The 15,018-nt window shown below is 34.9% G+C and overlaps 1 protein-coding gene across 1 annotated transcript in view; it reads right to left on the bottom strand.

Moving 5' to 3' along the window:
- GPD2 (glycerol-3-phosphate dehydrogenase 2) overlaps nt 1-15,018 on the bottom strand; it is a gene marked incomplete at its 5' end in the record, with an annotated part of 95,385 nt that overhangs the window by 18,045 nt on the left and 62,322 nt on the right. Inside the window, 1 exon segment of the mRNA XM_079131786.1 lies at nt 8,300-8,493. Within this exon segment, the coding sequence (XP_078987912.1) occupies nt 8,300-8,493 (194 nt within the window).

Raw genomic sequence — 15,018 nt, 5'->3', positions numbered from 1 at the left:
TAATGTAGTTCCTTGAGGGTTATACCTTTAAAATGACTGTCAGGTGAAGGAAGAGGTGCCCACACACCACCGTAGGGACGTTTAGTCAAGCCCACAGCCAAACACTGAAACTGAAACTAGGGAAGAAAGGACAGAAGTAATGGGTTCGGCTTTCCAGTCTTGCCAGCTGGGGACCGTGCTGGGATTACAGCCCCAGGTCTGCCCCTTTAAGAAAGGCACTATCTTCAAGAGCTTTAGTTCGAATGGCTTCTGAGGACTAGGAGTTAATTTCTGCTTTACACAACTCTATAAGTCTTAAAAAACCTCAACACAAAGAGTGCAAAGTTTTTAGAATCTTTACCAAAAAACTAACTAGGAAATTACTAGTATTTTCCATTAGAGTTCACATCCCCTTCGGAGTCAAAAATAAAACTTAGCCAACCCACTTACAACATCATTATGGTCACCACACAGTCCCCTCCATGTCTGTGAAATTCCTTAGGTAGCCACGCTGATCAGGAATTTGGTTTCAATTCTTGAATTCCTCTAACTAATTTTTAAATTATTTGATGGAAAATTAGGCTTTCCAGAATAAATTTGAAGCTTATGTAAATAATCTGTAGCAAATGCTTTACCTTTTCCATTTTAACAGGCAAACACATTTATATATTTGCATTATCTGAAAGAAGACCAATATATTCACATTTTTCATTCACAAAGGTGCATGGAATAAAACATTAAGTATACTAATTCCACTTTAAATCCTTACTCCTGAAATTGACCCTCAAAGAAAACAAACCAACCACTACTAGAAAGTGTTCACAATGTGTTAAAAAGTTCATTTTTCTTAAGATCTTAGCATTCAGCTGTTTAGCCTGAGAATCATACCAGATAAGTGTTGAGATTACCTCAACTTAAAAAGACACATTTTAAGGATAATAAAATTTTATTTAAAATATGACAGTCTTTATTGGCCTACTGTTTTATATTATTAGGCCAGAAGATAGTTAGAGATCAGGTTATCTATCAGTTCCCTCCCAATCTTGAGATTTAATGATTTCTATGGATTATCCAAAATGGTATTTGCTGCTGACATTCAAGTTTGTACCTCCCCACCGTTCCTATTCATTAATGACTGCTTAGGGCCACAGCTGTTATTTATGTTCATGGGGCACCAAACAGTTAAAATCTGAAACATTAATTCTAATCCCTTAAATAAAAATAGCAACCAATTAAGTTAACAGAGTTCTCTCTTTGCAACCTCTAATCCACAGCAGAAGTCCTGTACACTGCTAAAACTAATTAAAATTTACTCAAGAAAAAGATGTAGAAGCAGTAGGTGGGGAATCATTACTACATCTTTTCCTTCTTCCTGGAGCTGCTGCAGCCATGTTGTAACCATGGGGAAACCTACTTGGAGGTGATAGAATAAAGAAAAATAAGGGTCATGCATCTTAGATATAGTTGAATCACTCAATTCACCACCTGTGAAATATTCTTACATTTGGAATTCTTTTATAACTTACTCAATTTTTTTGCCTTATTTAACAACTTAACCCCTACCCTAATTCAGTGACTGCATTCAACTGAGTATTTCCGTCTCTGCAGTATATTTATTTATTTTAAATTAAAATAGAATTTAATGAAATACATTTTATTAAAATTAACAAATCATTTTAAAACCACAGTTTATTTGATAAAATAAAATAAAGCAAAAAACTTTAAAAAATGATATGACTTCAACTATATATGTATAAAAATTTTCAAAAACATAAAGGGAATTTCACCACCAGGTGATAGAGTTATGAATATTTCCAACTCTGTACATCTTAACATGTTAGATATCTCTATGATGCATATATAGTGGCTTTATAAGTTTTAAAAAATAAAATCTATTTAAACAAAAATGAGTCTACAGTATATTTAAATATCTCCATATTTTGAAGGACAGGACAGTTCCACAGATTTTTCGGCAGTGATGGGGATGTTCCATATTCGCCCAATCCAACTCACTAGTTATTAGAGGCATGTGGCTATTAAGCCCTTGAAATGTGATTCACATGAGGAACTAAATTTCAAACTTCATTTCATTTTAACTAATGTAAATTAAAAGAGCCACTATTAGCTCATAGCTAGCATAGTGCCCAGGGCAGCCCTAAGAAAATCCTCCAAACAGTAGACATCAGATTAGTCCTGGTAGATCAGTAAGCTGGTTGCTTACACCATGGCCACCTGACCAACATCTCTAGTGGAGCATCCCTCCACTGAAATCTGACTGTACTTGCTTTCCTCATGAGAATAAAGTCTGCTGTGACAGCATCCTTCATCCCCACTTTACTGTCACCTATGTTCCATATTTATCATTTCAAACTATCCTCCTCTCTTACTAATCTCATGAATGCAAAGAAATAAAACATATTTTTACTTGATTTAAGTATTCCAACCCTCAAATTCTTATCCAGAAACTGGTTCTTCCACACAATTGTAGCCAAAATAGGTAGCAAACATAGTCTCCTTTAATTCTCCATGGTGAAACATGAAGAAAATACTATAACCTAGGGCTTTTATGCTTCAGAGCTCAAAGATTCATCTTGATTTTTCTGGTTTTCATATTGTCAACAGAGCTAAATAAGATTTTGTCTTATTTATCTCTTTTCTTTCTTGCCAGGTTGAAAGTCTTCAGCAATGTGAATTCTAACATTTCTCAATACCCTAAATATTGTACCAAGTAAAGGATCATGTACAGTTATCAATACATTTTAAGTGCAATATTAAAGCATTCCCTGAACTTTTTATGTAAAACCATAAGAACTTATATTACAAAATCAAAAACAAGAAAACTTGGGCCTGTGAGCCAAGAGGCTTCAAAGGTTTCTAATACTATGTGTTTAAACATTTGGATATTCCCTTTCAAATTAATAATGCTATACATCAAACAAAATGAAAGGAAACAAAACTATTCTTAAACAAATTTGAAGACAAAACCAACATTAAAAATTGATTATCTTGCCCAGATGGCATTCAGTGATTTTTTAGGTGCAAATTTCCCAAATGCGGGGGGAGTGGATGTGGGGGAAGTACCTTCGATGTGTAAAAAAAGTATCTGGCAATATTTTCAAAAGGTAGTGAGAAAGTAAAACAGCCTTTCTACCATTATGTTTAAGAAAAATTTTTATTACATCCCTGACAACTCATTCAGGTTTTACTATATTTAAGATATGAAGTGTAAAATGGAAATAGTAAAGTTGAAAGATATTTTTGATGGTTGGTTAAAAAAAATAAGGATGATATTATTGCTTCAAATTATAATTAATATTCTTACTCATACTTGGCAGGACAAGTGTTTGTTTTAAAATTAGTAGAAAATGAAGCCTACAGGAAGTGACAATTAAGAGCTAAAGTGTGGTTTTGCTTCACATTAGTTATTTAGGCATACATTTTGGGGTGTTCTTTCTCGTGTTTGCCACTTCCAAAAAAATCAATAAAAGCCATGTGAAAATATCTAAGTGAACACAGGGGAAATAGTGTCAGAGATCAATACTTCTCTACCAGCATGTTTAACCTGCTGAAATGAAGTGTTAATCACAGAAATAAGATACCATATTACATTTATAAACTAATGAAACTAGAAAAAGCAAAGCGCATGACACTATAATTAAACAGCTGGAAGACATCCAAGCCTGTGTAAGTTGATAACCCTGGTACAATCTCTGGCAGAGGAAAGGCAGGCCTGCAGTGAGTTGATATGGCCAGCTCAGTTGTTAATTGAATAACAGGCAATCTATAAACACTACTAATTGCACATGTGAAAACCTGTGTACAAGTAGAGATGCTGCCTAAAGAAGCACTCCAGAAAAACTACGTGGATAAAGCACTCAGCAAATCTTCTGTCTCTCTCAATCCAGTTAAGTCATAGCTTAGTCTCACCACTGCATCCTTCTGATTAACCTCTACACAGCAGACTTAATGATACATTTTTCAAAAGATCATTTTTCTTCCTAACTCAATACGAACTGCAGAACTATCAATTACCCATTTCAGAAAAGAACAAACAAGTAATCTAGAAAATTCAGCCTGTGAATGGAAGGCTTTCTAAATTGTAAAAGAAGACATGGTCTTGTTCCCAACAGGCAAAACGCTTTGCAGAATTGTTCCGTCGCATTTTGCAGAAGTGTGGCAGCTGCTGTGAACAGCATGGAGTGTTAAGATTTGACACTTTTTTTTTTTTTTTCTCTTAAGGATATAGCCATTTGGGGAGGCTCAGAAACTGTTGTCAGAATTTTACTTATCCATTTAATAAATCCTTTTAGAATGATTATTTCAAACCTGGTAAATGCAAACCATTTCAAAACCAGGACCTAAATCAAACTTTTGATTTTTAAATCTGTGGAGAAGGCGGGTTGGCCCAAGGGAATAGTTATAAGGTATGAAGCCTCTCTGGTTTAACATTCAAACTCAAATAAGGCCAGAAAGAACAAAGGTCACTGTCATTCTAGAGGGGTCCAGTAGTTTCCATTAAATGAATTCATAGACTTAACCCACTCCTTAGCAGATATATCACATCATGAAATTTAGAACTACTAATCAGGATACTGTGCAGTATTTAGAAGGGCATATTAGCATCAGACTTACTTATGCTCGCATTTTGGCTCCAACACTAACTAGCTATGGACAGAAAACAAGTTTTCTCAACCACTGTGGAACTTGCAAAATACACATCATAAGGTTGTTATAAGAAACAAAGGTATAATATAAGCAATATGTCTGCTGAGCAGAGTGTCTTGCATAATACACACTGAATAATAGCAGTTTTAAAAAACAAAACATACAAATGAAAATATTAAAATATGCGTAGTAACTGCATGTAATCAAATGACTGAATACTGCCTGAAGTTGAGTTTCTCTCTCACATCTCATTAGTATAGATAAGAATTGCAGGTTTCACTGAGATTCTTGGGGAAAATATACAAATGTGACCATCTTCACTTTAAGACACTTTAAGTCAGCTAAGTGACACATTTTATCAAGAAAAAAGGGAATTCCTCAAATATGAGGTCATTTGTAAACTAGAAGTAAGAATTGGGGGGGAAAGGCTACAAAGAATCACGGTCAATTTTTTATTTTTTTTTAAAGCATAGGTTTATATATAGTGAAGATGTGATAGGAGGTACACACAGGGAAACAAGTGACATCTGTGACAGAGCTGTTACCTCTGCTTTCAGTCTGGATATTTGCTACCTGGAAGACTCTGACTTTCAAGATGTCCCCAGGCCACCAGGAAAAAGGTCTGATCTGTAATTTTTAGATAATAATTTAAACCTCTTTTACCAAACATCAGAATTAACAGTTCTTTGTTAGTTCACCCATGCCCTGACTACCAAAAGATGTCAATTAAAAAGCTGTCTATGGATTAACCAGGTAATTCCAAGTCTTCCTTCTATTTATGGACAGATTCAAAGTGCTCCAAGACCCTGTCAGAGACTGAGGCTTGCTCCTCCAGTGGAGATGCCTGCCACACATGGGCAGAGCAGCCTCCAGGAACCCACACTGCATCCAGAACATCCAGCCTCTCAGCTGTGTAAGCAGTTAGGTTTCACACCCTTACCACACTTGAACTTTACATTTTGGAATTAATCTTATATTTTCTTGAATTGATTAATATTAATTGAATTAATATTAATATTTTCTCCAATAATCTGAACTTACTGATCTTTCTTTTCTTTCATTTTTTAAAATTTTGTCTATCCATGAAGTAGTGCCCTTTCTCTCAGATTTTTTTGTTCCTTCATTTTATTAATTTTTGTATGGTGCTGAGGATCCAACCCAGTGCCTCACACATGCTGGGCAATTGCTCTACCACTGAGCCACAGTTCCAGCCCCTAAACTAGTATGCTCTTAAGGCCCAGACAGAAACCCACTTTAAACAATGATTATACACAGGTCAATATGAAATAAAGTAGGATTCATTATTAATAATAAATGCATTGAATCAAATATAATTGTACCCAAATGTTGAAGCTACTCCTAAACTTTCAAAGGAAAAATAAAGTATCAAGATAAAATTGCAATACAGTTTGAATATTTAAATATGGAAGTTAACAAGGCATGAGTACTTCTCAAATAACTGTGAGAGTGTTTTTTGTGTGTATAAGTATAAACATTAGCCATGCATGCAGGGCAAGGTGGCACACACCTGTCATCCCAGTTACTAGGGAGGTTGAGGCAAGAGGATGGCAAGTTCAAGTTCAACTTGGTCAACGTAGTGAGATCCCATCTCAAAAAACAAAAACATTAGCCATGTAGATTTCAATTATATGTAAGACATTTATATTATTATTGCAAATATTTAAAGAGGCTCTATTCAGACTGAAATTATATCTGTTACTTTAGACTAAAAACAACTAAGCATATAGTATGTATTAATTGATTAAAGGAAAAGAGCAATCTGAACCATTTTTTCAAAAATGTTTGTTTGTAAATATGTGATCACACAATAAAAAAAAATCCTTCAGGGAGAAAGGATTTACAGATGCCAATGAGTTGCATGTCCTAAAATGGTACCCACATGTCCTTCACTAAAGCCAGCATTATAAAATTGATAATATAAATACATGGACTATTTTCCAAAAATGTTAAACCATCTGCTTTAATATAGGAAGATTTTTCAAGCTGCTACCAATATCAAAAATCCCTGAGAGCATCTATAACTGACCTTTTAAATTTACAACTATCATGAGCAACATGTCAGTTAGACAATAAGCTTTGTAGTTGAAAAAGCGGATCCTTACCCTCAAGTAGCTCCAACTGAGAATACATTTTGGACTATTACCTACAATAATCATGTTATGATATAGTAGCACTATGACTCATGAGAGGAGAGGTATTTGGGTTTGTTTGTTTGTTTGTTTGTTTTTTCGGTACTTGGGATTAAATCCAGGGACATTTTACCACTGAGCTATATTCCCAGCATCTCCCCACCCTTGTTTTTATTTTGAGACAGGTTCTCTCTGTGTTGCATAAGGCCTTGCTAAGTTGTTGAGGCTGGCTTCAAATTTACAATCCTCCTGCCTTAGCCTGTAATTGCTGGGATTACAGGCATGGTCTCTGTGCCTGGCTGGTGGTTTCTCAAGTATGAATATTTTGCTACCATGAAGAGTTACCATAAAGGACACCTCTGAAGATGATTGAACTGAAGGAATACATGTGGGTTTGAAGGGTAGATGGTGAGACTACTAACTGAGACAGGAAATAACAGAAGGATAATGTTGGGAAATTTCTGGAATTATCATGGAAAAATAATATTCATTATACAAAGTCACTGTAAAAAAGGTTTGATATCCAAGTTAAATACCCAGGTAATAACTGAAAAGATGTAAACTGTGGCTTCACTGAACTTTCCACACAGTAACAGACTGCTGTGATTTGAATATGGTTTGTTGTCCAAAGGTTCATGCTGGAAGCTTGGTCCCCATTACAATGGTCTTGGAAGGTTGTGGGAACTTTAAAAGGCAGACCTAGTGGAAGATGACTGCATTATGACCACCCTTGTGAAAGAATTTAACATTAGTCTCACAGAGTGGGTTAGGCTGCCAAGCCAGGAGAGCTCCCATGAGAAAGTAGTCATAAAAGAACAAATCTTGACCCTTCTTATTTTCTTGCTTCCTCCCCCATTCTCTCTTTCCTGCTCCCTCCTCTGCTTTCTCATATGTACTCCCACTATGACATGCTATCCCTCTTGTGGTGACACAGTCAGGAGACCATTACCAGAGGCCAAACAGATGGGGTTGCCCAATCTTGACTTTATGCTTCCAAAACTATGAGCTAAATAATCTTTTTTTTTTTTTTTTTTTTTTTTAAATAAAGCTTCTATCTCAGGTATTTTGTTAAGCAACACAAGATGAACTAAGATACAAACCATGAAGCTTGTTAGAACATAAACTTCTGCCTTCTCATTTCTTGGCTTAATTATTTCCTGTGGATATACTATATCAGACCTTCCCAAGCTATAAAACTAAACAGTGACTCAAACATTCCAGACTGTTCTGGAAGTGCATGACTGTTTAGACTGGAGTGTAGTACCCCTATCTTGCCATTATAATGTTTCAGAAATGAACTGCATGAGTTTCCAGTGAATGCAGAAAGTAGAGAAGAAAAGACAATTGCTTTCCATTGTGTGACAATTTGGTCCTCATAAATCGTGTAGCAGAAGTAGGCAGCACATTGAATTATGGTAGGCCAGGGGTGAAAATGAGTCAGAATGGAGTCAAGGCAATTCCAATGAGAGATATCAAAGGGGGGTCAAATTTAAAGAAACACGTACCTTCAACATCACAACTCAGGTAGTTACGCACTTCATTCAAAATGAAGTTGATATCTTCTTCTGAAGGAATAGGGTGTTGTGTGATATCAGTTGGAGTATCAGTAGTGCCAGCAATAGTCATCTTTTGCCAGGGTAAGAAGAAAATAACTCGCCCATCACTGGTGGCTGGGTCAAGAAGTCCCATGCTCTCTGGGCTGAGGTAAAAAGAAATTGATTTCTGAAATTAGCAGAAGCTTGATATTCATCTGCATTCTATAAAATGATTTCACTTATTAACATTCAAATAAACCAACAAGACATGAACTATAACTTTTAGTGACCTTGCCCTACTCCAGAAATTCCTAGGAAAAAAATAATTTGGGTAACAAAAAAAGTACCAAGCAAATGTAATAATCCTCTTTTGCAGCAAAACAGTGCTCCCCACCTCAACGATGCAAGGTTAATTAACTTCCAATTGTTTTGGTTTTTATACTCCATGGATCATTCACATCAGATAATGTCAGTGGGATAAATGCCTATAATTTCTTTTATTATGGTCAATTAGGGATAGCTCTTCAACCTTTTTTCAAGTCTGCGAAAAGTATTTTACTGGGACATTTGACATTTGGCACATCTTTCAATAGAAGGTCTCAGAAGAACATGAGAAAGTGAAGAGTCTAACTTTCTAGAAACTAAAATGTAATCATCAAGTTCTTCACTCCTTTGTGCCAAAGGAGATGAACTTGTGCCACTTCACCAAATATGAGATTTCTTACCTTATTTCAAGGTTACAGAAATCTCAAGAAGTGCATACAGAAGAAAAGAGCTCAGCTTTCTACTAATACCTAACTAACAATGTCCTAGGATAGGTCAAAGGGAGAGGAACACCTTAGCAATGAAAATCTTTTAAATAGAAAATACTTATGCTATTAAATCAGGGTGCAGGCCTGCCTCTTTGGACAGATTATAGAAAATCTTCCCAATTAAGGAAGAATTTTCACTAATACATTCTGAATCATCTTAAAACCAAATTATTTGAAAGAATGGGCAACTGTAAATAAATATTAACAAAACCCATTGAATTTAGCACTATAAACTGTTGTTTTAATGCATTCATTAACCATTCAAAGAACTATGGAGAGGTTGTTAAAGAGACAGTGATTTTAAAGCATCGTATTCAAACAAAACACTGGTTCTATTCAGATCGCTGGTTCAATTTGACTGAATTCTTATATAAAACCAGTGTTAAAGTTATTTTCTGTAATACTTTTAGCTTCTGTTAATGCAATTTCTTTAAAAGGAAACAATTCTATTTGATTTGAACAAATACCAAGAAATCCCTTGCACACATACAAATTTAAAAGGGTATACATTCAATTCTTAATTTTTATCATTCCCTTAAATATTGTTTTAAAAGATTTATTCAGATGTCTAAGGATGAGATACTAACAACTGTTTAAAAACAAACCAAAAACATTTTTAATATATAAATGAAATTTCCAGGTACACTGTCACAGGCCTGTGATCCCAGCAACTCAGGAGACTGACACAGGAGGAATACAAGTTCAAGGCCAGCCTCAGCAACTTAGCAAGTCCCTGTCCCAAAATAAAAAGGGCCGGGGATACAGCTCAGTGGTAGAGTGCTCCCTGGGTTCAATACCCAGTACCACAAAAAGATAAAAAAAAAAAAAAAAAAAGGAAAGAAAAAAAAAGAAACCTACAGTCAGCATAGCTAATATATCTTATTTTTTAAACAACTACTAAGAATACAGTCTTTCTGTGCAAGGAACCCTCAGTCCATGAAAACCTGTCATGTCCCCTCTTTCTTTGCATCACTACCAAGAGCCTACCCTAAGAGGCACAGTAGAGAGTGGACACAGATCTTCCATTTTGCATATCCAAAGAGCACCAAAGAAGTGTGCTAACCATTTAGAACTTCAACTAAGATTCTCACCTTCACTCAGCATTACTGGGAGGAAACTACTTTCACTTACACATACAGAAAACTAAATATTGAGTATTTCTGAACTCTAAATATGACTGTATACTTTTTTATTTGCATTTGTTATAAAACTAAAAATCTTAAACTAGTTAATCACAAGTCTTATAAGCACCTGTTTTGATCACAGATTGATATATCTTTAAGTAAAATCAATTGCTTTGAGATTGGGAATTAACACATTGAGAGTTCAAGTACTCAATTTGATAAATAGTACCTAACTGAAGCAAAAGAATAAGAAAAAAATTATATGCTGATATAGTTTATACACGACCATCTTATGGACCAGTAACATATATGCCTAAAATAATAAACTGGATAAACTTAAGTAATTACAATATTAAACAACCTAGATAAGAAATGCAGTGAGCAAAGGACAGCTACTGAATCCCTTAAAAAATTCGGTGCAATAAAAGCAATTTAAAGGGTGAAGGTGATGGTTACCAACACTCACATAATTGGAACCTGTAGAGAATCAACTGCTTAAGTGAAGACATATGTGTCAAACATAAAATTAATAAGCACAGAGGGAAGACAAAGCTATTAATGAATGGTATAAAAATTTAAGAATCCACTTGGAAATATCTTTCATCAGTTTTAAATTACCTAATTCTTACTCTCCCTTAGGGAAGAAAAGTTTGTTTTCTTATGAAGGATTAATTCTCCAAGGTCATACTGAAATTCGATAGGGGGTATCAACTATAGTAATGGTACATACAATGCAGCGTGGCACAGGTCTCTTTTCAATTTGAATGATTCATTTGACATCAGAAGGAAAAGCTAAGCTAATTTATGTGTGTGTCCAGGATTAAAGGTAATGAACATTTTTCTCTTGCAGACCATTGCCTTCCTGAAGTACCTTTAGTTAAACTGAAATCAATTTATTGTTAACTACTTAGCAATCAGTGTTAGAACTAACGGTATAAACACAATATGCAAAAAAAAATTGATCTGTTGTCAGCAGTAAAAACATTCAGTAGGAAGGAGGAGGTGATTATTTTCATGTATTTCAGTCATTTGGTATATAATTGCTGCTTTTGGAAGAGCACCTAGCCACAACTCTGATAGAAATTCCAGATTTATTCTTTATATAAGCTAAAGAGTGATTGTAAAAACTTGTCTCCATATTCTGGGTTTTCTGAAATTTAAACAATTCCTCCTGCTTCCCCCAACCAAAACAAAACAAAACAAAACAAAACAAAAAAAAAAGCTGCTACCATAACACAATATAATTCTACATGTGAAACATTAGTTAAGGTTAAAACGAAACATGCAAACAGTGCAAAGATATTTATGAAAATGTCCTGACAAGATACACAGCACAGTCTTCCCTCTCCATTTACCATCCTATGCTTGATAAATCAATGGCTACTAAACTCTGCACTGCCAAACTCATCAGGCTATAACTGCCACACTGGGTCTTAAGTTATCATCAGCCCAGTGCAGGGCAGTCCCAGAAGGCCCAGACCAGTCCTGGTTCATCCCAACAGACCTGGTCAAACCTTAAGTTGAAAGTGTGACTGAAGAGACCAGAGAGTCATTTCAGTCTGAGATATTCTGACCCCATTCAAGAGAAGGATTTGATGGGGCAAGGAAAATCATTCCTGAGGTATGCCAGAGCTAACCTTGCCTCAAGGTCATTGATAAAGAAGAAATAAACTTTTACTCCAGGCTGCAGTCCACAGCTAAGAGGCTCACTGGCAACAGAGCCTGAATGGGAGCCAGGCTGCTGACCATTCTTCAACTACACAATATATATTGGTCAGAGTTCACAGTGCTAAAATTAAAGATATTAATTTTTCTTCAAAACTCATTTACTATGTTTTAGACTGAAACAGACTTAGCCGTGACTAACACTTTAATGATCTATAGTGAGGTGGCCTAAGGCTAATGCTAAATTTTTAGGGTTAAAAGGCATTTTGTTTTGAAAATATTATATCCATGTGATATATATCTATATATTTCTTATTTTAAAACCTATCTATTTTGTTATAAAATATGCAAAACATGGTACAGAACAATATCTGTCACATGACCACTCTCCTGCAAATTTTTCAACAGGACAAACGTGCGAGTAAAAACATGCTTTTCTGGAAAGAACTCCAAGAAAGTATTACTGACTACCAGAAAACTAAAGGAAGACAGGAGAAGGAGGTTTTCACTGTCACTCTCTCCAGGGTGATAGAAACCTGATTATTCACTTATGTTAATTTTAATTTTTTTCCTACAGGGATTATCTGGGAATTAAGATGAAGAATTATATTTTGCTTCCATATTTAAAAAAAAAAAACTTTATAACTGTTGCATTAGTCAGCTCTCCATCACTATTAAAGATACAGGAGAAAATCAACTTATAAAGAGAAAAGGTTTACTTTGGCTCCTAGTTCTGGAGGTTTCAGTTCATTATCAGTAGACACTGTTACTGTGCAAGGTGGCACATCATGGGATAAGCAAGGACAGAGTAGAACCACTCACCTCATGGCCAGGGCTCAAAAGAGAGTGAGTCTTACAGACCCCTTCAAGGGCATGACCCTTCAGTGACCTAAAGACCTTTCACTTGGCCACCCCTTAAAGTTTCCACCAACTCCCATTAGTGCCACACTGAACCAAGCTTTTAACTCATGAGTCTTTCTGAATTCAAAATATAACAAATGTTTATTAACATTTTTTATATTAGCATTTTAATATAAAAAGCAACTATCTCAATTTGGTCATGTTAACATAAAAAAAGTTAGGATTCATTAAAAAATTATTTATTGCAGGGCTAAAGATGTAGCTCAGTGGTAGAATATTTACTTAGCATATGTAAGGGCCTTGGTTAAATCACTAGCGTGGTATGGGAAAAAAATTATGGGCACTATTATGAAGTAGAAACTACCAAGAGCTGAGGAAATATCAGTCAACAAAACAGATAAAAATTAATTAAAAGATCATTGTCAAATATATATATATATATATATATATATATATATATATATATATATATATATATCTTAAGAGAGCTCTTTAAAAAGCTGGGTATGGTGACGCATGCCTGTATTCCCAGCAGTTCAGGAGGATTCCAAATTCAAAGCCAGCCTCAGCAACTTAGCAAAGCCCTCAGCAACTTAGTAAGAACTTGTCTCAAAATGAAAAATAAAACAGGCGATGGATGTGGCTCAGTACTTAAGCACCCCTGGTTTCAATCCCTTGTGTATATATATATATATATATATATATATATATATATATATATATATAAATCATTGTCAGACTTTATACAAGTTAGGTACTATATGAAATAAGGAATCACAAGCAGAAAGGAATACATTACCCAAGGTCACACAATTAGTAGAAAGGAAGGTGAACAAACTTAGGAAGTTCTATGCCAAGGTCTGACTTTGGCTTAACTCTTGTCCTGTCTCCTTGTCTATGTACTCTGAAATAACTGAATGTTTTCATATCTTAATAGTACATGTATAAAAGAAAATTGTTGTCCTAATGAATGCAGTAATTATGTGACAGAATTAACCTAAGGCCTCTGGGAAATAATAACCTAAGGTTCTGATATCATGAGACAATAGTGAAGAAAACATAAGACACAATATACATAAGAATATGTTGAATTTAGTAAAATCTAAACAAACACAAGAATTTTATAATTATACCTGCATGCTCTATTCTCAGCAATGTTAAAAACAAAAACTCTCATAAGCTAACTGGCCATGAATATTTTTAATCTAACACAAAATGAGTGTGTACAATTGGTTCCAAAACTATTGTTAAAAACTCCTCTATGCACAAGAAATATATGGAACATTTATATATATTTAGTTCTCTCTTTTTAATTTGAACTAATTTTGTGATTAACAGAGTTTAAAACTCAATTAGGTACCAGTACATATATTTTTAATATCAAAACTAGAACTACCTTGGTGTTTTCAGCTTCTTGAAAATGTGTAGGAAACTTTGGAAGTTGGGCAACAAGTTCTCTCTCTCTCTCTTTTTTTTTTTTAATGCTGGGGAAATGCTTCCACTGCTTTTTTTTTTTTTTTTTTTAATTTATTTTTATTGTAAACAAATGGGATACATCTTGTTTCTCTGTACATGAAGTAGAGACATACCATTTGTGTAATCATACATTTACATAGGGTAATGGTGTTTGATTCATTCTGTTATTTTTTCCTCTCCTCCCCCAACTCTCCCACCCCTAACAAGTTCTCTTTAATACACTTTTCAGTAGAAGTATATTTGGTACAAAAAGAGTTGTCTCTTGTACTCTCTTTGGGAAGATTTAATTACTGGACAGCCAATAATTAATAAGGTAGCATCACCTACAACATAGCAGGATAATGTTCTGGGAGAATACCCAGTATTGTAATTTTTGCACATCTATTTTATCTCATATTTTTAGCCTTATGAAGGCAAGACATGGTGGCATACACATGTAATCCCATTGACTTGGGAGGCTCAGGCAGGAGTATTGCAAGTTTAAGGCCAATCTCAGTGACTTAGCAAGGCCCTAAATTACTTAGTGAAAACTTGTCTCAGAATTAAAAAGTTGGGGGGGGGTATCTTTTCTCATGCTTTCTCTCCTACACACTTTCTTTCTCTCTCCTCCTCACTTTTCACACTCTCTCTTTTCCTCTCATTTTCTCTTACCCTGCAGGGAGACACTGTTTAATAAACCCTCTTATGTCAAAAAAAAAAAAAAAAAGTTGGGGGAGTTGCTGCAGATGGAGCTCAGAGGTAAAGTGTCACT

This window comes from Sciurus vulgaris (assembly GCF_902686455.1).
Source record: "Sciurus vulgaris genome assembly, chromosome: 3".
In the NCBI taxonomy this organism is placed as follows: Eukaryota; Metazoa; Chordata; class Mammalia; order Rodentia; family Sciuridae; genus Sciurus; species Sciurus vulgaris.
Note: the sequence above shows the minus strand (reverse complement) of the source record. Positions and strands in the feature narration are given on the sequence as shown.